The sequence below is a fragment of the Anarhichas minor genome, unplaced genomic scaffold (genome assembly GCF_050575085.1).
Source record: "Anarhichas minor isolate MPS153535 unplaced genomic scaffold, ASM5057508v1 ptg000006l, whole genome shotgun sequence".
In the NCBI taxonomy this organism is placed as follows: Eukaryota; Metazoa; Chordata; class Actinopteri; order Perciformes; family Anarhichadidae; genus Anarhichas; species Anarhichas minor.
Genome location: NW_027466452.1, coordinates 5,811,082 through 5,835,652, shown reverse-complemented (window position 1 = coordinate 5,835,652; position 24,571 = coordinate 5,811,082). Strand labels below are relative to the sequence as shown.

The window sequence follows — 24,571 nt, the reverse complement described above, 5'->3', positions numbered from 1 at the left end:
ATAAAACCCTCACAAGTGAGGGAGGTAATACCAGCAATTTATACCAAAAAGTTTGGCAAACACGCAGAATATGAATCAGCAGAAATGCACAGTTTTTGTCAGTCTTTGTCGAGCGGCCATCCAACCAGGTAACATTAGCGATGCCATAAGGGGCTCGCTAATAAGAATAGGCTAATGAATGAAGGCTAATCACTTAGCTAATTGTTTAGCTGAGAATGTATTTTAAAGATTTTTGGAACTTTTTGTATTGCTGCTCAAGAAAGAAATCATCAAAAAGAACCAATAAGAGTATTGATTATGCAGTATTGATAAAATACCCATCCCTAGTAATGGCAGTAAGAGCAATTTGGGGCTCGGTATCTTTTTACCGAGAACACCTCATAAGCAACCCGGCGATTAGAGAACGACCCGCTCTACCATAACTTAACTTTTTATTTTTTTAAATTTGCTTCTCTCTCCGTCGCTCCTCTTTTTACAGCAGCGCCTCCTCCCTTCTTGTCCTCCGCTCCCTCCCTCCCTCTGTTGAGACGGAGTCCAATTGCTTCCCCTCACTGTTACTGTTTAGAAACCGGCGGCATGTGTCCCAGGAATGCAAGCATGCACACATTCCTATGCGCACACACACACACACACACACACACACACACACACACACACACACACACACACAGCCACACACACACACACACACACACAGCCACAGCCACCCGGTGCCCTGCCAGCTTTGCGGGTCATTGTATTTGGCACGTGGCCACTATCTCCCCTACGTTGCGTGCACACACACACACACACACACACCACACACTCGCCCCTTGCCTGACTCCTGCCTTGGCAGACAGCTCCTGCTGAGCAAGGAGGCCCTCGCTCTCTTTCTTTCCTTCTCACTTACTCTCGCTTTTCTCTTCTTTTTTTTTTTTTTGTATCTCCAGTTTATTTTCAGACCGGCCTTCTCTCCGTCTGTGTTCTCCTTTATGTACACACAGTAGTCTCATTTCATCTCTTCCCACACATTCAACACGTCCCCCCCCAACCTGCAGAAAAAAAGCAAACCCCAAGACACCCCCCCTCCCCGTCCTATCAAATCCTTCAAACTTTTTTTCCCGCTGCAGCATTGCTAAGCCGCACCGCATGCTTTTTGAGTTGACACGTTGTAACTGGATGTGAAGATTTAACTCCTGGTCCATTAGTCATGTCTCTATTCTCCTGCTGGCAGTAATGTCTCAACAGCTTAGAATTAGAAGGTGGGGCGGCGGGGATTCAGGGCAAGCTGCATTCGGCCTTAAGATATAGACTATGTTTCACAAAGGCGGCTAGTGAATGGCCAGGCTCGCCCATACCCCCCCATTACAGTGACTCATATTAATTACAGATGTAAAAAGATGTGGACAAACCAGGGTGAAACGGAGATTTAGCAACACCGTGGTTACTGTGTAAGCTTCACTACTTCAGTCTATAACTCTTACACACTGAGCATGCCGGCTGATGATTAAGCGGTGTATAGTACATTGAATGAGTCACTGGGACAAGCGTTGAGATGTTTGCTTACTGGAACCGTACGATGGCCACTGTTCTGTAAGCCATGTAGACAATGACAGTATTTAGGGCTGAGTGAAAAACAGGGCGGGCACCGTTCTTCACCGTTCTGCACCAGCTGTGTGACCTATGGTCAAACTCCCCCCTTCTTGTTTTTTTAACAGCTTTTGGAATGAAGGAGGAAGAATTAGTTCATATTTTTCAGGCACTTTGACTTTCATTTTAGCCTTAGTTAGCTTAATTCCCTATGCCAAAAACTAAATTTCCGAAGATTGCATTTGAACACATAACATTATAATATGCCTTTCCCAAATACAGTTCCTAAATAGAGCGTCAACGCATCAGTCAATGCAACCTCCCTTTAACGTTAGCCGTTAGCTCCGTTAGCTCTGTTATTAAGCCAAGCTGTACCGCGCTGCCCACCGGCCCGCTAGCGGCTAACATTAACTAACTCTCACTAACTCCCCGATCCAGCGTGTTAGGCTATATCAGGGGCATTTCCGACACTGGTATCCGAAAAACTCTTGTGTGCAGTCACACTTGATTGTCCATTGCTCCTTGGCGTGTGATCCGTGTGGCCAACAGTTTTAATCAGGCGCCGATCACACTGAAACAATGTCCTTTTGTTCAGGAACAAACGCCCTCGATAATGCTGTATCTGGCTTCTCAATGGGTGGCAGTTGCGGGAAATATGTAAGTCAGGATGTACAGTATGCTGGTTAAGTTGGGCTAGACGTCTCATTGATCCAAGTCTTGACATGCCATGCTGTTAAGTAGCCTACTTTAAAAAAAATATGAACACACTGCTGTGGACACAAGTTTCTGTAAACGCTACCAACTGATGAGCATTGCATGAAAGAATGGTTTCACGTCGACCTTCTGAAACCAATTTCATATGGAACCACGTGACTCAAGGATCCGTCACATGATGGCTTGCCATGGTTTGTATCACTGAGCGGTGTTTATCCTTCATGAGGCTTGAACGAGTTCCAATCACTTTTCTGAGTCCATAAAAACGTACTACCTGGCGCTACTCTTGAAGGTATAAGCCTGCCCCAAATATTTCATACGGCTCCCCTACAAAGCCGCCAGCTGAGTGCCGTTCAAGCTCCTCTGTGTTTCTTTTCTCCACTCATGTTTCCAACATGAAAATAAGATCCGCTTGTGTTTCTGTGGTGGAGCCCGGCACCGACGCTTCTCACTGGGATCCGATGAACCGAACTTTGTTTTGAGTGTCGTTGCTTCTCTGTGGCTGTGTTTTTCTTTTTCTACCTGAGAGGAGAGGGAGAAAGTGTGTGTGTGTGTCTGTGTGTGTGTGTGTGTGCGTTTCATTGTCATGCCAAGGACAAGCAGGCTTGTCCCGTGCCAAGTGGTGCCAAGCCAGCTGGCTGTCGCTCATGCTTTTGTTTTGTGCTATGCTCTGTATTCAGCCCACGACACACATTGTTGTTAAGAGCCTTTCACTGCCTCTCTCGTTGTGTGTGTGTGTGTGTGTGTGTGTGTGTGTGTGTGTGTGTGTGTGTGTGTGTGTGTGTGTGTGTGTGTGTGTGTGTGTGTGTGTGTGTGTGTGTGTGTGTGTGTGTGTGTGTGTGTGTGTGTGTGTGTGTGTGTGTGTGTGTGATGGCTTTCATGGCAGTGACCTTGATGTGGGGACAAAACTAGAAACATGAGTCGGCCGACCGAGAGCAGTAGAGAAAATTCAAAATCGAATGCTGCTGCGTGTGCTTACCGATTTAATATTCACCGTTTGACGTCGGACCGTTTCTGTCGTTACATCAAAGAGGTGAAGGGGCGCCGCTTGGCTTTGTGGTCGGATCCTGTTCACGACTACTGTTGCCTGGCCTCCCATTATGTGACTCGCCACGGTGTTCTTTGTAGGAATACAGACAGGCGCTTGAAATGTTCACAGAACGACCAGTCAACAGATTTATAGGGCACTATTTCTTCTCTAGATAAGTTGATGCTAATTTTAAGGGCGCCACTGTGCTTAAAATGAAGTGCTCGTCTGAATGTCAGAATTGAGGGGGTTACGTCCACGCGGAACCTGGGTTCTACCCAGTGAAGACAAAGCGTAAGTGTCTGAAACTTGCATTCTCTCTGCTGACCAGCAGGGGGCGACTCCTCTGGTTGCAAAAAGAAGCCTGATTGTATAGAAGTCTATGAGAAAATGACTCTACTTCTCACTTGATTTATTACCTCAGTAAACATTGTAAAGTGTATGGTCTCAATCTCTAGTTTCAAGTCTTCTTCAATACAGCATGATGTTCATTTACTAAATGACAGTCCTATGTGGACTTAAATGGACCATAAAGCGGAGTATGCTTTAGGACGTGCTTACTGTGATTGACAGGTCGCTGCCGCCACCAGAGCCGCGTACGGCGTCTTTACGCAAGCTTTACTTTCCACAAGCTTTACTTTTCCACAAGCTTTACTTTCCACAAACTATGGACGTTAAACCCATTTGTACATACTATTTTTGCCCTGCCTTCAAGTTAGGCCTTGCAAAACTAGTATTCAAAATATTTCCGGTTTGTTTGAAGCACGCAGAACCCTCGAGGCCCAGTTCACACCAGAAGAAGAGACAGCGAAGGTCTGTCATCTCGAAGTATGTGCTTCTACAAGCTTAGTGACGTAGGGACTACTCACAGGGCTAGCTGCTGTCACTGGCAAGTTAATCGCTAACTCACTTCCTAGCTGGGAACATGCTATCATTTTTCAGTCAGAGTAGCTCTCTGAGCTTTCTATGCTGTCCGTACTTAGCCGTTTGCTTCCCGCTGGCATTTTGTAAAAAAACAAGTTATCAAAGAGGGGATAAAGGCTATCCGCGCTAGCTAGCTCGCTAGCTGAAAGGAGGCTTTTTAGCTCGGCCGCTAACAGGACAAGTTCATGCAGTTTGTTCAAGATAATTTTACTGTCGACTCCTCTCTCATAATGATCTCCAAATAATTGTATCTAGTACAACAGATGACGTTATATAATGTTGAATGGTGAGGCACAGCTAATAAGCAACTGTAGCTTCCTCGTGTTCCCTCATAGTTCAGCACTGTAATTGTTCACCAATGTTGAACTTGACGCAAAGAAAATGTGTTTCCATCTATTTGTTTATTCGTGCACTGATCTTGGCGTCTCCATTGGAATTGATTGACTTTGCCTAAAAAGAATTTGCCATTGAAATGCCGGTGTGTCCAGGCCCTTAAACCCGCCAGTCGTGGGATTTGTTTTGCAGATAACTTGCAATCAGTTTTTGTTGCACATGACAGGGGAATTTAATGACATGCAACTGGTCCTTTGTTAATGCTGGTTTGTTGATCTTAACTGTTGTGTTATACAGTAGAGATACTTTGACTGACTTGAGGTTCGGTAGCAGGAAGAGAATGTCTCAAAAGAAGTTGATGGGCTGGTTCTCCTGCTGTGATGACCCATGAGAGGATATGCTTTAAAGTGTCTGTATTCATGAATATTCATGAAGACAGTCCAAACCCCCCCCCCCCCCCCCCCTTCCCACCTCCTGCTGCCTTATGTGTCCAAAGCTGGTTTTAAAAAAAAAAAATCTACATAATTTGGGTTGAAGTGCCTTTCAAATGGCCTTCCCTGCTCTGACACTTTCCGCAAACAAGAGAGAGACACACTTATTAATCAGGCTGTCCTGTGTGTGTGTGTGTGAGTGTGTGAGTGAGTGAGTGTGAGACAGACAAAATTGGATGAGGAGGAATCGTGCTGCATTCTCACTGTGGCTTTAGAAAAGCAAAACCAGTCGGTATAGTGAGATGTTGGTTGCCACAGTGGTTTTTGAAAAACAAGGTGTCACACTATTAAATTTACATCCATGCAATTAAAAGCATTCTCGATCATCTCTAACAGCTTTATCTGAAGCCGAATAATTTGTCTTCTATCAAGTGTCCAATCAACCTCGCCGGCATTAAACCTCATTCTCCAGTTTCCATTGACATTGCCACGTACTCAACACTGGCACAATGTGAATGTACCGTCTGGCATAAAAGGGTTATGTGTCCTTAGTCATACCATTTTTCTAGTCCCCTTGTTTCCTTAGTCATACCGTTCTTCTAGTCCCCTTGTGTCCTTAGTCATACCGTTCTTCTAGTCCCCTTGTTTCCTTAGTCATACCGTTCTTCTAGTCCCCTTGTGTCCTTAGTCATACCATTCTTCTAGTCCTCTTGTGTCCTTAGTCATACCATTCTTCTAGTCTCCTTGTGTCCTTAGTCATACCGTTCTTCTAGTCCCCTTGTTTCCTTAGTCATACCATTCTTCTAGTCACCTTGTTTCCTTAGTCATGCGTTCTTCTAGTCCCCTTGTGTCCATAGTCATACCATTCTTCTAGTCCCCTTGTTTCCTTAGTCATACCATTCTTCTAGTATCCTTGTGTCCTTAGTCATACGTTCTTCTAGTCCCCTTGTGTCCTTAGTCATACCATTCTTCTAGTCCCCTTGTGTCCTTAGTCATACCATTCTTCTAGTCCCCTTTTTTCCTTCGTCATACCATTCTTCTTGTCCCATGTCTCCTTGACCCTTACATTTATGCTATGGCTGATCAGACGCTGGGGCCTAATGGTGCCAAAGTTGCATTCACATCTGGATTTTCTGCTTTTTTGCAGCCCAATCATTAGAACTATGGCAATGCCTGAATTGCAGAAAGACTGAATGGATGAAGGTTATCCCCTGGGATCTGAATACACACTCATCAGACTCCATTCACCAACAGTAGCGAATTAAATAATGTCCATGAAAAGTCAGATAGAAACCATGTCCAATCAAATCCAACTGTGTTATCGTAGCCTTTTATGCAATCAAGCATGTATTAAGAACGTGGAGACAACAGTTTCTCCTCAAAGGCATTTCTAGAGGGGCACTTGTTACTTGTATGTACAAAAAGTACTTGTGTAGAGAATGAAAAAAGAGAGCTTGAGATAGAAGTTCAAATCTTGGCATACTTTCTCACCTTTGCACACCTGTCCCTGAAGCTGGCGTGATTGTAGAATTATGGTTTTTGGAACAGGGTCGTGCAGGGTCACCCTTGCTAAACCTGGCTACCTGAGGACAACTCTAGGTCAATGCCTAACATCAACCATCCCACCAGAGTTTCGCGAATTGCCGGTTACCGGTCTACACACAACCTTGGAAAAGATGCAAAGAAATGGCAGACAGAGTTTACTCTCAGAAGAAGTGTGAGGAGATGTGGTTTCAGATGATGTTAGACGATCCAACAAGCAGTAAACCCTTTTACATTTGTGTCTTTGAAGTTTTTAGGAGTTGTCTCACAGCAACCAGATCATTTTGTTTTTTTTAAAGCACTAAAATGTATGTTTTCTTCTCATTCACGTCAACTCTCGGCTCATTTACTGTACAGCGTTAACTAGGCATGTACTGTTGCTTTGGTGAACATTGATGGTACATTGAATCTCTGCAAAGCACAGGTAATATTGAGCTATGGCTTAGTTGTTTGAAAGACTCGTTTTTCAGCGATTTTGCTGAAAGAAATCGCTGAAGCGTTAAAGAATGCAGGTCCAGGCTGCTTTTCTTTAAGTGACGTTTCACAATAGCCGTTTTCATTGCCAGGGGGAAAATACCAGGAAGTGGGGAACAACAGACAAATCCCGACTCTTCATTCTCTTGACACGTGAACGCTCTTTAAAAGGTGACCGGTTTGGAGTCAAATGAGCAGGTTAAGGATCTGAGTCGTATTATGTCTTTACCGAGCAACTGCAAACTAAGTTCATGCTAGTTTGAAGAAAAGAGAAAACTTGTTTGGATGTCTTGAGTTTCGCTGCTTCTATAATGGTAGTTTCAGGGTATCTTTATTATCATTAATTTGGCACATTTTTTTACATCTTCAGAGGAAAGATAATTTTACTTAAACCTGCTGGAAATGATTTTGCTGGCAAAACATTTAGCTGAAAGACATTGAAACGCTTCGTAGAACTGAGAGGACCCGCAGAGTCGGGTGATAAAAATACTATTAGTTTGTCACCGCGAGCGACCTTGTTTTTTTTCATATTATGCATTTTCATTTTTCATTTCAATATAGAAATATTTGTGCAACTTTGTTTAACCTTTGTAAAAAAGGTTTTGGGGAAAACACGAATCGGATAATCGTTTGGTACAGCTTTGTGTTTGAATGAAAAACTCTGCGCAGACACACACACACACACACACACACACACACACACACACACACACACACACACAAGTTCAGCCCCAGGGTTGTTGTTACCAGCCCTGTCCATACAGAGGGGATTGGGAGGCTTGCATCACTGTCGGTTCAATCTCAAGCCGTCCCTGCACTGTGTGAATCCAGGCTATTGTGATGGGATGCGGTGTGCGTGCGTGCGAGGTGCCACACTGAGCCGGGGCAACGAGTGCAGGTCGATCCCTCCTATCTGTCCTATATTACCAGCTCACTGATACGTGGCTGAGATCACTCATAACGAAGAAAGTGGAGGACGGAGAGAACAAATACATCCAGAAAAAAGAGAGGTTTATATTAAAGTGCATTAAAGATCAGCAGAGAGAGTGAGCAGTGGGGGGGGGGGGGGGAGAAAAGAGCAATTGAATGACTGAATAGAGTAAGTGAGAGAATGCTTTGCCTGTCATTGTGTGTCCCCTAGTGCATGTCGTAAAGGTCTCTCTCCCTCTCCCCAGCACTGTGTGTGTGTGTGTTAGACTGAATGAGTGTCTAGCGATTGGAAACCTTTTTCTTTTGTAAACTCAAGTCTCTGCCGGAGAGCATTGTGGAGCATTGTTTACCAGCCTCCCCTCCTTTGTTCCGTGTGCGCGTGCGTTGTGTGTGCGCGTGCATTGTGTGTCGTTGTGTGACAGTTGACATTATCAGATGATTGCTCCCACGACTCGTCACTGCGTGTGCGCACGCACTGGCATGCCTGTGTGTGGTTATGTACATGACAGCTGACATTATTGGATCACCACTATTGTGTGTGTATCTGTGTGTGACCACGTGTGTGTGTGTGACAGCTGACATTATTGGATGATTACGTGTGTGTGTGTGTGTGTGTGTGTGTGTGTGTGTGTGTGTGTGTGTGTGTGTGTGTGTGTGTGTGTGTGTGTGTGTGTGTACTAGATCATTTTCCATTCAAACGTGGGCTGTGGTTTGACAACAAGATGCTCCGATGTGTTCAAATCTGAATCGCAGAGTGAGAGTTGCACTAAAGCGTGACTGCTGTGTCACTTCTTAACACGTCGTCGACTGAGCTAAACAAACTCCTGTCGGCAGTGTTCTCGCGCCGCACGTCACCGCGGTTGACATTTAAACCCTCAGCAGAAGTTTGGGTTGATGCGGTAGTTGTCGGATGTGCTTCGCCATCATCGCTGGTTTCGCCTCATTTTCAAACTGGATAAACGAGGGAACTGAAAACATCATACTCCACTTCTCGCCAGAGTCCCTCCCAGCGGGAATAGTAGACATCCCCAAGTTTCCAAATATGCCAAATCTGGCAAGCTGCATTGTGGGAAAATGTGCATTAAATGATGCAGCAGACATATTTGCTATTTCCATTTGATGGAATAGAACTACAAATTAACTTGAAGGCTTGTGAGACGCCAAAAACGCTGTCCAGGATTGATCAGCTCCTCACAGTTGTCATGCCGGCTCTTGTTTTATCGCTCGTGACAACTGTAGGACGAACCGTAGAACACAGCGTCCACGTTGCACACACAACCGTCACAAAACCGTAGCGAAAGTTGTGTCAATTTGGACTTGTGTTTTTTACCCTTAAAATGCTGGTTTGAACGCGACCTTCAGCTCATTGTCCGGCTGCAGCGACAGATGCTCTCACTGGTCATAAATAAATGAGCCTCCATCGGAGAGTGAAGCTCAAACAGCCGGCTCCTTCCACTCAGTTGTACGGCGAGCCCGGTTTACGGTACAACATCTTCACTCTCTTTTGACGTCTCATCTCATCATCGTTCATTTCCACTAATGGGTTCATCGTGTGTGTTTTGTCCCCCCCACACTCCAGTAGCTCCCTCTCCTCTCGGCCTTCTCAGCAAGGCCTCCTGGTTGTTGATCGCCCGCCTGCCTCCCTGCCTGCCTGCCAGCCGCCTCTCACCCATTGTGGGCTGACAATGGCAGGCGAGGCCCCAGCCTCGAGGCCCTGCAGCCCAGGGTCTGAGGGGGGGTGTCACGGGGTGGGTGGTGCTCGGCGAGGAGGGGCTGACTCTGTGGGGGCAGCCAGTAGGGGAGGGAAGCCGAGGTCCGAAGCCAAGAAAAAGCAGGTCACGCCCAGATTAAAATTCAATGTATGCCCGACGAAGGACTGTCTGCCATGTCAGCAAGCTGGCCTTGTGAGGGCACACACACACCCACACACACACACACACACACACACACACACACACACACACACATATATAGGGGGGCGTCGGCAGTGGGGATTCTTAGGATTTTCAGGGTGCCTCGATGGCTCGCCAGCTTTAACATGGTGAGAGAGAGAGAGAGAGAGGAAGGGGAGGAAGGCAGGCAAAGCTACAAATTAGACACACTGGAATAAAGACACAATGGGGGGAGTGAGCGCGGATAGGAAAAAGGAGGAGGTAGTAATCAGAGTGTCTGGCCCTCTTCATTGCTTCACTTCAGCTGCTTTGAGCTCAGCACACCTTCAGGGTGTGTGTGTTGGGAGGTTGGGGGGGGGGGGTCTTCTTAATGGGGCAGCAGTAGCGTCATAATGCATGCAAGACAAAGCTGATTTGGTGATGCATGCTTCCTTTGTGTTGGTGTTGCATTTGGGGAAGGGGAAGGGGTCTGTAATACACACACACACAGTACAATCCCCTCTGTTTTGGGCCCCATCCCCATATGGTGGCTTGGCTTGATGAGAGCTTGATGAAGTCAACCAGAAGTCCCCACCTCTGTGTGTGTGTGTGTGTGTGTGTGTGTGTGTGTGTGTGTGTGTGTGTGTGTGTGTGTGTGTGTGTGTGTGTGTGTGTGTGTGTGTGTGTGTGTGTGTGTGTGTGTGTGTGTGTGTGTGTGTGTGTGTGTGTGTGTGCTTTTCAGCTAATGGATAAATGAGAGTTTTCCTCCCTTGCCGAGCTATTGTGCGTGCTCGTGAGAGGGAGAAGGGGGCATGTGCGCATCGTCAGCTTGCACATCGGCTCGCAAGCTGTTTTCATTATATTTCATTATTCATGTTTCATGCGTGATTGCGCAGGGCCAGCGGTGATCAGCTCCGTGGGGGTGGAGGCTAATCAGGGGTGGTGGTGGTGGTGGAAAGGTTTCTAAACTCAAGACATGTGGACGGTTCCAACTAACAAAAAAATACAAATGTCATGACCTTTGCATTAGCGGAAACATTTCCCCAGAAAGAAGGAAATATCTTTGCGGAAGTGAAACCAAAACACGTTAAGTTAAGGGTTTACGTTGCAGTGAAGTGCATCGCCAGCATGGACTAAACATGTCCCTGTGTGCGCTGAGAATCCAAACGGTGCTTCTAAAATTAACTGAGGTTATTGTCTGTTAAATGAGTGGCAAGTCAAAGTGTTTTTGCAGCTCTGTTTGCCGGAAGTAAAAGCCGAAGCACACCGTGAAATATTGTCGACACACTGTACCGAAAGGCCACTTTCAGTCGCTGCAAGACATCAAAAAGCTGCTTAATTATGTGTATTTTTGGCTGTGTGTGTGTGTGTGTGTGTGTGTGTGTGTGTGTGTGTGTGTGTGTGTGTGTGTGTGTGTGTGTGTGTGTGTGTGTGTGTGTGTGTGTGTGTGTGTGTGTGTGTGTGTGTGTGTGTGTGTGTGTGTGTGTGTGTGTGTGTGTGTGTGTGTGTGTGTGTGTGTGTGTGGCATGTCTGCGTGGCATGTCTGCCTTCAGAGGCTCCTCGAGAGTGCCAGGTCAATAATCACTCATCACCAGAGAGTCTCTGAAGTTCCTTCTGTTCCGTCTTCAGACATCGATTTGGCTGCTTTCATCAGACATTTGCTTCCATCCGTACAGTAAACAAGCCGCTGATTAATAAAGCTGGATTTGTATTTCAAATGTTCGGCTTTTGTGCCCGATTTTGTGTTTGTGCGCAAACTACAAATGCTCAGCTTTGTTGCCTCCTTCCTCTGTGTGTGTGTGTGGGTACACAAACAGCATCAGAGCGGGCCGCTTTCTGTCCTTTATGTTTCTCTCGCCACCTCGCCGTTCCTTGTGTTGTGCACGCCAACTCAGAATGGAGCCATTTTGTCTCCTTCAGTTCCTGAAACGCAATATAAGCCTCTTAAACGCATACTTATCTTGCCCTGCAGACTTGTGCTTGAAGACACAAACACGCACACACGCACACACACACACACACACACACACACTAACCAAAGGGGCATTGTGATGCCAGCCCTTGTTGTCCCTAAGACGGCGGCTGCATGCATGCGGCAGATGGTTGTTGCTTTTTTCCCCTTTGCGTACCGCCATATTAAACAAAACCCACGGCCGAGGCCACGGCTGGTTTAGGAAAAGGGCAAAGTGCGAGAGAGATGGAGCGAGAAGAGACAAAAGAGCAGCGGCGGGAGAGAGAGAGAGAGAGAGAGACGGGGACAACGGGCAGGAAATCCGTGTGAATGTGCATGTGTGTGTGCATAACCACATTAACACTGCATGCGTTGCTCTCCGCCGATGCGTACGGACGCTCACGTCCTCCTACATTGAGGCGCGGAGATAAGCGGAATAGACGCTCACGATGAATGGCTTGCTGCAGGGAAGGATGCATGCATGTAGCAGATATCATGTGCTGTGTGTTTTCACGTGTATGGGTGGTTACGCTAAGTGGGGAACAAATGCGTAAATGTGTGTGCATGATTTTGGTAAGCTGGCACATTGGAGGGTAAATCCACTGAGGTAGTTTTTTTTTTTTTTTACAGCTGTCGTCTGCTTTTGTGTGTGACACATGTGTTCCAGGTTTCCTCTCCAGCTAGGAGGAGTAGTAGTGATACACTGACATTTAGGGGGGGGGGGGGGGGGGGTCATTTGTCACATTGTCTTCAGCACTTGTCCCACTTGTAGTCCCGGTTCTGCTTCTAGCTCTGACGGGAACGGTGCAATGAATCTCCATTGAAGTTTTACAAAATATCTCAGTTTAATAAAAAAAAATATCCGCCGGAAAAGGAGAAACAGAATGCGCCATAATGCTGCCGACAAATGTTCAGCTTTGCTGTAAGTGCACGAGTCTGGGCATTGTGCCTTTTGCTATGGTAACATCACGTTGATGGTAACTGCTGTGCCAACCAACTGTCATGACATGTCTGTCTCAGCCAGAGAGGAGAGGCAGAGTAGAGAACCAAAGAGAAAGAGAGGACACAACTATGGCCGGGATGGCACTTGAGGTTTCAATTCAACTTTTGTGATCGGATGCACCAGATCAGAGCTCAGCTTTGTCCGCACATGTGCATGGAGTGGCTGTAAAACGGCGGATACACACCTTGTAGTTCCTATAAATGAATAGACAATTAATAAACAATAGAAGCCCCTCTTTGTATGTGGTCGGACAAAAAAAACAACACAAAGAATAAACGCGGCCTTCTTGTCTCTAATCTAGTGTACAACACACACACACACACACACACACACACACACACACACACACACACAAAGGCCCCTCAACACTGCTTCAGCTTTGTATCACATCATGTATCTCTCCTGTTTGTGTGCTGCTGCTGCCGAACTCAAAGCAGCATTTGAGACTTTCTCCTCCTCGTCGAGTAACCTTCGTTCTCACGCTCACAATGGCGTGAATCGACCGAGCGGCTCTCCATTAGCAGCTGAACGTTCGCGAGTCTTGAACTGAACCGCTTTGGCTTTCAGGTCGTGTAGCTTGCTTTCAGATTAGTCGGTCGAGGTTCTTGATTGGATTTCAGATGCCGTCAAGCTAAAGGATGCCACCGACCCCTCCCTCCCTTCCTCCCTCCCTCGCTACTGGTCTTCCGCTTAGCACTTACTTAGCATCTGTTGTATTCATACTAGCTTATTGCACTTATTGTTTTTATATTAGTTTGTGGCATTCGTTTGTTTCTGCACTGTACGTTGGCTCTGGTATATGCTCTTAGATGCTTGTTTGAGGAAAGGACATGCACTTATTACTTCTGGTGACTAGTTGTTCCCTCGAAAACCGATGTTGAATACACTTATTGTAAGTCGCTTTGGATAAAAGCGTCTGCTAAATGACTGTAATGTAATGTAATGGTCAGAGGCTACAGCTTTTATCTCAAGCCAGATGTGTGTGTGCGTGTGCGTGTGTGTGTGTGTGTTTGTGTCAAAAACAGGACGTACAATCTCTGACGTGTTCTTCCTCATTCTGATGATTTTGATCGATCTTTGACGGGCATTCGGCCAAACACGATCTTCCCTCCTGGGTAATCTGGTTAAACGTCAAGTGTTGCCTTCCCTCCCTCTGAATAGCCTCTCACCACTTCCTCCATTCTTCTTTTATTTATTTCTGTTTTTGTTTTCCCAATCAGGTTGGGAACCTCTGAGGTGACACGTCAGCCTTTTTTTTCTTCAGATTTCCGCCCGCGTCAGCTCCATCAGCGCTGCAGTTTTTCCCCCTTTTTCTCGATGTTTTTACAGTGACACAGCAGCTGAAAGAGGACTTGATTAAACCTGTCTCTCCCATCTCTCCCCCCCCCCCCACCCCCCCCCCCCCCCCCCCCTCCCTGTCTTCCGGGCCTCTCCTCCCCCCATCGCAACAGAATGGAGCAAATCAGGGAATCAATTCAATGTAATCATGACAAATGAGTCCCGGCGGTGTGTGTGTGTGTGTGTGTGTGTGTGTGTGTGTGTGTGTGTGTGTGTGTGTGTGTGTGTGTGTGTGTGTGTGTGTGTGTGTGTGTGTGTGTGTGTGTGTGTGTGTGTGTGTGTGTGTGTGTGTGTGTGTGTGTGTGTGAGCTGCTGTGAAATCACAAATGAATCAATCAGCTGTTATCGCATCAGCAAACACCGCGGAGGGAGGGAGGGGGGGATAGAAGGATGAATGATTGATGGATCGGCAGAGGGGAGGAGAAGATTCGGTGAAGTCAGTGTGTGTGCGCACGCATATGCACGTCTGTTGTGCAGCGATAGATGGCTGATTGAATACAGGGGCCATGTGGGTGTCTGTGTGTGTGAATGAGACCGGGGGGGGGGGGGGGGCTTTAAACCTTGAAGCTGTCAGAACAGATGGGAGATGGGAAGGGCCGCGGGCTGGGAGGGATGTGATGGCTGCTGGAGGAGGATGAATCCTGCACTGGGCTACTGCTGGAAAAAAAGGGGGCACTGAGATTTGAGGGGAACGGGTGGTAGTGTTTGTGTAGCCCCCCCCCCCCCCCCCCCCCTCCCTCCCTCCCTCCCTTCCTCCCTCCCTCCTCTACTGGATGTGTTTTGGCTGAAGACAGAGTTTCTTGATCATTTGTCATTGGTGTAGACCGAGCGAGCAGAGAAGTGTTCAGAGACAGTCGGCGTCTGAGGAGGACGAGCCGGGGGACATGACGTCGAAAGAATATTATTTGTTGTTCCTGTGGGGGTCATCTCTTTTGTTCAAAGGGTCCTCATTGTAAGAGTTCAACATGCAAAACAACAAAGGGAGATAGACATTTCAAATGCAGTTGATGGATGGTGGAAATCCATTCAGCCACTGTGGAGATATCAATGAGCAAATTCATGAAAACTGTCTTGCATGCAAGTTTTAGGAGCATATGTTACTATAGTATAACGTGCATAGGGTTTAAGCTGTAGGGGGGGGGGGATTTGAACATAACTGAGCCAGGGAAACAAAAAGTGGAAGGACCATTTGACCTGGTTAAAAAACAGTGCTCAGAAAATACGATCTTTGAAACCTAATGGGGTAAACACAGAGCCAACTTTCCGCGTAGCGCAATTATTTACAAAGAAGCAAATTTGCGCCAGGCATAGCCTAGCATTGATCGACCCGGACTTTATTCAGAAAACATGCATTTTAAAAGTAGTTTGCTTGTCGTATTGCAGACAGACCTAACAAGGCACAAATTCAGGCCTTTTACAAATCTGCATCGTTATTTAGATCTTTTCGTCCTCCTTTTTATTCGTTTTTTCACAGCAAAATATGCTTGTTCTGGTTTCATACTGCCACTCCAGATTGTGCCCCCCACACACTGTAGTTTTTGGGTTGTACACGTCGAGGAGGTGAGTGTTTGTAGCGAGCAAACGAACCTGTGCAGAGACAGAGAGCTTTAATAAATGAGAGGAGAAGCATGATGAATGCAGATGATTCCTTACGTGGGGTCATTGAGTTTGTTCGATGGGTATAAATGTCACAGTTACCAAAATGTAACACTCCGGAGATGTTTGGAGCAACCTGTTCTTTACAAATTTTCGGAGGGAACATCTTTTGGATTAAGAGATTAAAAGAAATGTACTCAAGGCTTGCGGTGTCGGTTTTTTCTTATAATTTGCCAACCCATCTTTACCGCTGTGCCACACAGCCCCGTGTGGTTGGCACTATGAAGGAGTGGCGTTTGGCAAAGTGTGTGTGGTGTAGGTGCAGCGCTGTGGGTCAAGTCGATGAATGGAATAAAAATAAATCTCTTCCTCAACTTTAAAATCCACTGTAAGGTTTAACTGTCTGTCTGCCGAGGCCTGTGGTGAAGCTTTGGTTGAATAACACGATGGTTTACGCATGTGTGTGTGTGTGTGTGTGTGTGTGTGCGCGTGCACACTTTGGCTCGCTTCCCGGCTCCATCTCCCCAGCTGATTAGGGGTTAATGGCCTATGAGCATGGGGAGCTCTCTGCCTCCTGATTGGCTGATTGGATTGTGTGGGCGGAGTTGCCACCGAGTGACAGATGGCGTACAACAGGGAGGAAGGGAGGCAGTGTGTGTGTGTGTGTATATATATATACATCGGAGGGGGGCCCTTTAATTACAATAGAGAGATGTACAATGGTGGTCTCTCCAGTCGTCTTTTCTCTCCTTCTTATTGTCTCCTCACACTTTTTGTGGTTTTCTCACACAAATAGAAACAACTGATTTCTCATGCTTTCCGATCCATAAATAGACGTCGCACATTGCCAAGTCCAACTCACAGGCTTCACCGTATATTTTGATTGAGATGGAAAATAGTCCAGATTTAATTCTTAAATGTTTGCAAGAGGGGAGCCGCTGTGGTTCACGTAGTTTACGTCTTCACTAAACTGAATCAGAATGAGGTTTTTAGCAGCTCTATACGACTGTGCACACACAATGACAGTGCCGTCGCTCATAACCACAAACGACATGCACATACGCACTTTCTTCAGCATGACAGATGTCTGTGTGTGTGTGTGTGTGTGTGTGTGTGTGTGTGTGTGTGTGTGTTTTCAGGGCAAGCATGCATACCTGCATCAGAACAGACAAAAAGACATGACCCACAAACAGGGCCGTGTGATTTCCCCCAAGGATTAGACCAGATCATTGTACTTGGCAACGCTCCCAGTTCACACACATCGCACTCCTAATTCACCTTTGTTCGAAATTCATCGCTTTTTCCAAATCAGACCAATAGCCTGCTATAGACCAGCACAAAGTGTGTCTGAGACAAAAAGAGAGAGATTACAGATATCTACTGTGAATATCACTGACTGGTTTGTGTCGCTTTGTCGCTGTGGCATTAAGAACAAAGCAGGCGGGCTCTGAAAAGGTTGTTTCTTCACTTTGTTTACGTGTGTGTGTGTGTGTGTGTGTGTGTGTTTATGCGCCTGCAGACTGTCTGATGCAGCATCTTTTTATCAAGTGTCATTGCATCCCCATCTGCTGAAGACACAATGTCTCCCTCAGCCTTTACACACACACACACACACTTCCACAGACAGAAGGACTCTGTATGAAGAAAAAGAAGGGGTACAGCCTTTGGGACTAGATTCAAGTTTGGGGAAAGGGAGAAAGAAAGAAATGTAATTATCTGCGGAGTACCTCAAGTCTCTGTTCTAGGTTCCTCTCTCCGTATTGAATATTGTTATTGTGAAGGCGCTGACAGTGGCTGCTGGTATATATAGCTCTATATTTACAGACGGATATGAGAGTGGTATCGAATCGATCTTCTCATTCTTAGCCAGAAAGCAAAAAAGTGTATTTCCCCAAATGAACGAACGAGCCAATCACACGAGACTCTGAAGGCGTTGTTATACGCAACGCCCCACAATGCCTAGTCTCCTAATCTGACAAGTCTCGCATAAGTTTTACCTACATTTTTAGGAATGACCATGTTGTGTGGGGAAAATACTTAACAGAGGTATAAATGCCAAAAAACACTAACTTCCGGATAATTAAACCCAGCTGTGTTTTACGTGTGAAACTAGAAACAGATAGAGGGAGGGGAGGGAGGGAGGGAGGGAGGGAGGGGGGCAGGGGCAGACAGACGAACTAACTGTGTCTGAGCCATTTTCGGCTTGATTGAAAGTGAAAAGAGCAGTGGTGTCACCATCACATTCATGCCTGTGGTCTGAGCAACAATAGGCTTTAACCTAACAGAAGGAGGGGGGGGGGGGGGGGGGGGTTACTAGGTCCAAAGTCGAGGCAGAAAGACAGAGTAGCACCCCCAGCTGTGGGAAATTCTTTATTATCATCTGGTATATCAAAACTTCTACGCTTATCTTGAGATGGATTTCTGGGGACAAGTGCACCGATGACTGACGACTGGCGAGACATTATTTGGACAGCTCGGAGGGAAGACGGCTCTCAAATGTTCCCCTGACGCGTTTAAGAAATGCACTCCCTCCATTTTCCGCCTGATCATTTTGCTCTCCGCTGTGATGATTTCAGCACTGGAAGATCAAATTTGGAGCTGTGGTTAGTGAAAATTGGCTCTCCAGGTATATCCATTATGAAGACAGAGGGAAGGAATGGAAAGGCTTTTCTTCTCTCCTGACATTTCTGATATTACCGCACGCTGCGTTACACAACGATTGGTTTGACAGGCGGACTCAGAGGGGGGGGAGAGATTTTTAACAATTTCAAAGGACTCTTCATGTCCTTCACTGGCAGATGCATCGGCTTCTCTCTCCCTCTCTCTGCCGTCTGTTTTCTCTCTCAACCATCCTGTCATGGTCAGATGCCAGGTTTGGCTCAGTGGACCGTTTGGGTTGGTCCATCACGTCCTTTTTGGAAATCGATTGGTCGGTCCGAGGTGCTAGGTCGGTGTGTTGATGTGTAGGTATGTCAGCTGGTCCAGTTTGTAAGTCCGTCAGTCAGTAGGTCACTTGGTGGTTAACATGTGGCTCTGATGGTTACTGGGGAAGTCGGCGCTTGGGTCTGTCACTCTGATGGTGGGTAGTTCAGATGGTTTTGCTACGTGCCAACCAAAAATGACGCTGCATTACAAAAAACGCAGGGGGGCTGCTTTGGCATGGGTGTGTTACTACAGGTACCAGAAAGATATGAACAGAATCCAGTAGGTCCAGGACAACAAGCCATTGTGGCCTTTTTAAAGGGCTTAAGGTCTAGATACAGATCTGATGAATGGAGAGATAAAAACGACTTAAACTTGGAGTTCCTCTTGGCTCTATCCTGGGGCCACACCGCAATGCTAATGACACTTAATGTAAGCCTATCTGTAAATTCCAGCAAAGAACCAGCAGCTGTCTGACTGAAATCAAATGTTGGATATCTAAGAACTTGCTCGTACTCGATGAAAAAGAAAGTCAAGGAGCAATAATCCTGTTCGTGTAACCTCCATTATCGTTATCATTCATTTTTAATCTTTTTTTTTTTTTTAATGCGAACCTAAATTGAATTCACCTAAACCTTTACTAAATAAATGAAAGCATAGAGGACAAATGAAGCCCTTTCACTGCACTGCTATACTGGCAAGATTGTCAATGCAATTTCTTCGTCAAAATTCAGTGTGTTCACTAACACAAATAATCCCAATGAGCTCCGTACAGTGAGGTGTACAAAATTCCAATTTCTAAGGATGGAGAGCAAAGATGTCATACCAGTGGAGTTGAGGTGTCGGGCTGAACAGCGGGGGTGCTGTTATGCCGGTGGGAAGTGTTGAGCTCGGTCTTGGTTCAGAACGTACTTTGGCCGGCAATCAGCTGTTGCATCAGTCCTTTTCAACCCTTCATGTGGTCGTCGGTTTCCGCCCTTATTCCCCGGTGGCTCTTGGTCTTCCATTGTCACAGGGAGAGCAGTGTGCGGTTGATAGGATCTCTCTGTGTGTGTGTGTGTGTGTGTGTGTGTGTGTGTGTGTGTGTGTGTGTGTGTGTGTGTGTGTGTGTGTGTGTGTGTGTGTGTGTGTGTGTGTGTGTGTGTGTGTGTGTGTGTGTGTGTGTGTGTGTGTGTGTGTGTGTGTGTGTGTGTGTGTGTGTGTGTGTGTGTGTGTGCAAAAGCCTCATGTGGGATTTTGCCAGGGAGATGGCTTAACAATCTCTTATTAAGCTGCTTCTACCATGCTGGCCCATACCCCAGAATTTAATTGTGTGTGTGTCTGTGCATTGGTGTATGTTAGTTTGAGCTCTAGACATGTACTTTTTTTTTCAACCCATGCCCAGAATAGCCCATATCATTGCCTTCCAGTTAGCTTGCTCACCCTCCCTTCATGTCTCTCTCTCTCTCTCTCTCTCCTCTCTTCTCTACTTTGAAAGCACCGGTGGGGTTGCTATGGTTTGGTGAGATACAGTAATCCAATGTGTACACACACACACACACACACACACACACACACACACACATACACACCCCTCACCTCATAAATAATTGACCTGTCACGGTGAGAAGACGGGACAGAGCAGATACACTCTCCCCTCCTCTATGCTCTGTTCTCCTCTCACATGTCTCCTATCTAGTCCCCTTTATCCTCCGGAGCCTTTTTTTACCTTTGTTTTTGTTGCACCGTTACCTTTTCGTATATTCAGTTCTCCTTTTCTCGTCGCGTTGTTTCATTTAGTGTCTGTATGTTACTGTACAGAATCCCTGCAGTTGATTGCAGTGCGGTGAGAGGGCTTCATTTGTCCTCCATGCTTTCATTTATTCAGTAAAAGTTTAGGTGAATTAAATTAAAACCGAAATGAGTCAAACAGGACTGTACGGCTTTGTTGATATGATGATCAAGTATGATTAAGATGAAAGATAACTCTGACATTTTTGGCACTAGTGCCTAAGTGGTCCCAGGATCTCACCCAGGATCCGTGAGGTACTCCACGATTGAGTATTTTTGTATTCCTCCCATTCATCAAATGCTTCATGTGGCCTTCATGTGGCCAGACTACAGCTGTCAGTCTGCTGATGGCCCGACATGCTCACGCATTAGAGGAAATAACGAGCCAGTAGTCAATGTTCAAAGTCCATCAAGCTAATTTAACATGCCGAATCGGCCCAAACGGCTGCGTGTAATGGCCAGCTAGAGCCAACGATGCCTGACGTACCACTGAAGGTACAAGAGATGGCTGCCCCCAGAGTCTCAACAATAGCCCGACAGCTGCCAACGGCCAGCGGTTAGCTTAGTGTGCACGGGCCCTGAAGATTAACTATGCAAAGCAGATTTCATCTCTACAGGCTACTACCCTTACTATCCTACCCTGTGTGTGTGCGTGTGTGTGTGTGTGTGTGTGTGTGTGGGCAGGAAATGATCACACCCTAGCAACCCCCTTTTCACTGCACACATACAAATGCGTAGAGACACAAGGAGAGAGGGGCAGGGAGAGTATCAGATGGCGCGGAGTCTCATTAAGATGCGTGTGTTTAGTACCAAAGGTTCCTTCTGTATGTTTGTAGAGGCTCACATTACCACAGATGCTCCTTCTCTCCTCGGCAGTCTGCACACAAGATCCGGGTGGAAGCTAACACAAAGCTAACACCTTAACTTTAGAGAAACCCGGGGAAACAATATCAAGTGCATGTGTGGATCATGGTGGCTGTCTAATGTGAGCTTTTGGAAACTCGGTTTTAAAAGCAATAGAAACCTCTGATGTTCACCTGGTTCATCGTCGGGCAGGCATTAAAATGTCAGTCAGAACACTTGTTTTTATGTGGCTTTTCTTTCTGTCACTGTGTGTAATGAAACTCACTTCTCTCTTCTTCCTCCGTGTCTCTGCAGGGTTTCACCTCAGTGGCACAGTCACTGAACCCGCCACGTCGTCAGAACCCGAGGTCACCCACAAGGTGGCCATCAGCTTCGACCGATGCAAGATCACCTCCGTCACCTGCGGTTGCGGGAACAGGGACATCTTCTACTGCGCCCACGTGGTGGCGCTCTCTCTGTACCGCATACGCAAGCCTGAGCAGGTAATAACCGCATCGCCACCAAACACACGTCGGCGTCTGTGAGAAGTCAATGACCATGAGTCAGCGACTCGCTCTTCTGTAAAAAGCTCATAGATCAACTTACGTGTGTCTGATACAGGTGAAGCTGCGGTTGCCCATCTCGGAGACGCTGTTCCAGATGAACCGGGATCAGCTGCAGAAGCTGGTCCAGTACCTGATCACAGCCCACCACACCGAGGTGCTGCCCACAGCCCAGAAACTGGCCGACGAGATCCTCTCCTCCAACTCTGAGATCAACCAGGTCCACGGTGAGAGGACAAACTTCAGTTCAAGTTCGACTATGAAGTGAAAAGTGGCACGATTGTGTGATTTTAAAAAACAACTTTCACGTCTCACTTACCCCCCGAATCCCACCTAGAACTGATTTTTAATGTCATAAATGCACGGCAGTAAATAGGAGAAGCACAGCGCTTCTCTTAATTGTTGAAAAGGCAGCTTTGCCGAGCTGCTGTCCATCTTTTCGCAGCGATATCTTCACAGCGACAGGCCAGACTTAAAAGCATCCAGACTTAAAGTATGGCGCGTGCCAGCCTACAGGCCGAACCCTGATTACTCCAGCGAAGCAGCAAGGCGGGCTTCAAATGGCTCGTTTGATTTCTTAGTTCCCACTCTCTTCAGTGACTGCCTCCTTCCAGTGGCAGGAGTGTGTTGATGAAAGAAGGGAGGAGTAAAAAAAAAAAAAAAGAAAGAGATGAATGATGAAATGGATGCAGGAGAAGGTTGAGAGAGATGTGTGGAGAAGGAAAGGGACACTGAGAGGAAGAGAAGGGAGGAATGGCACTCGGGGAGACTGAAAGGAGAGGAAAGATGAAAGGACCGGAGAGATGAAAAAGAATAGGAGAACCACAGCAGACTGCATCTGGGAAAACGACAAACTAGACACATCCTCTCTCCAAACAAAAGTCTTTTTTTTTTCTGTTTCACCATTTCATCCGCCTCGCTAAATGTTGACATTCCCCAGCACTCCTGTCCAGGAAGCCCCGGCGCTGCGTTTCCCGTCTGTGTTTGACAAGGGGGATCATGGGGGTTGGAGTTCAGTCAATCCAGGAGCGAGGCTTTCTTTGATGGAGGAATGTTGCTGTTTGCCGTTGCGTACTCCCAGCCAAGTTGGAAACACATCTCTGGGCTTTCCTCAGCTCGCTTCCTGCTAGATCAAAGCAGCCTCCCCGCTCTGAGCATATCTACGTTTCCCCGTTGTATTGCTCAGACACACACGCACCCACCATGCCGACAAGAAGACACAAATACCGCCGGCCTTATACCCCCTCAGTGTGCGATTAGCATAAAACGAGCCGCTTTTCTCAAGTGTCGAGTAGGTGCACTGTAAGTTAAATGTCAAACAAATACCTGTGAGAGCAGTATCGGTGTAATAAGTCACCAGAGATTTGGATTCATCCAGAAAGTTTGTACGATTGGATTGCTAGCTATCCATTAGAGCTGTAACACATGTTGTGTTTTCACATTTGAAGCTTTTATTGAGGTTTTCTAATTTAGAAATTTTGAAATGAAGCTGTTGTCATATTTGCGGAGCAGTTGAATGTTGATTCAGAATTTAAATGTCAACGTTATGAATGAAGCTTCATCTTGAGCGACATGTTAGGATAGAGGTAAGGGAACCATGTCTTTTTGCGAGTGAGGCTGTCTGAAGGTAAACTCTATTCCCACGGTCACCATCTGTGTATACTTTTTGTCCGAGTTTAATGCGTGCGTGTGTGTGTGTGTGTGTGTGTGTGTGTATTCCCAGGTGCTCCGGACCCGACTGCAGGCGCCAGCATTGACGATGACAACTGCTGGCATCTGGACGAGGATCAAGTCAGGGAGCAGGTCAAACAGTTTCTCTCACAGGGAGGATACTACGGCTCTGGGAAGCAGCTCAACTCCATGTTCGCTAAGGTATACATCACCACTTCCTGTGTCTGCTGCTTTGTGTGCCTGGGATTATCCTGATTTATAGTCCCTAATATGGATCAAGTTCAATCCTACAGCTCCCATAATGCATCTCTAAGTGTCTGGTGTCACCCTTAGCAGCTTGATGAAGTCAAACCCCACACTTTCAGTTTGTAACACTTTCTGTTCAAATGAATAAAAAGAAACTCGTATATCTATATATCATTTAGTCTGAATTTCTTCTTTCCTATTTCCCTCCATATTGAACCCGAACCACTTATCTCTATGAAAGTATGATTTCCACATTGAGAGAATGGCACAAAGAATCGGGGCACCTGCAGGTCACATGAGCATCTTAAGACTTCTTTGACTGTATTATTCAAACTCGAGGCATTAACCGGTGTTGAATACGGTTGAATATAGCTTTGCAAATCCTCAAAGTCAATGTAGAGGATTCATAAATGCACTTTTCACATCAGCCCATCTAACACAGACCTCATGTATATTCTATGATATTCGTTTTGCCAGAAATCATGCTTTTGTCTTATCAATTCACTCTGATTTTAAATAAGATTTTCACATGTGTCATATATACAGAAGCACGCTTCTACCATCTAGAAGTCTTAAAGGAACAGTTTGACATTTCAGGAATACGCTGTCACCTCTGTCTGTTCAATATGAAGCTAGAGCCAGGGCGGGTGCTTAGCTTAGCTTAGCAACATGTGAAAACAGCTAGTCTGGCTTTGTCCAAAGATAACAAAAAAAACCTCCCTTTTAAAGCTTACAAAACCAAAATGGCAGGCCTTGTTTTTGATACTCCTGCTCTGCCCGTTAGCGTCTGTGTGTGTGTGTGTTTACCTTTAACCTGGTGGAAGGAGTCTCGTGAATTACATGCAGTGACTAA

At 46.3% G+C, this 24,571-nt stretch overlaps 1 protein-coding gene across 1 annotated transcript in view; it reads left to right on the top strand.

Annotated features, from left to right (window-relative positions):
• Nucleotides 1–24,571, top strand: part of zswim5 (zinc finger, SWIM-type containing 5) — a 61,486-nt gene that overhangs the window by 21,973 nt on the left and 14,942 nt on the right. Inside the window, exons 2-4 of the mRNA XM_076080010.1 lie at nucleotides 21,554–21,741; nucleotides 21,860–22,028; nucleotides 23,525–23,673. Of these exons, the coding sequence (XP_075936125.1) occupies nucleotides 21,554–21,741; nucleotides 21,860–22,028; nucleotides 23,525–23,673 (506 nt within the window). The remainder of the gene's footprint in view (nucleotides 1–21,553; nucleotides 21,742–21,859; nucleotides 22,029–23,524; nucleotides 23,674–24,571) is intronic.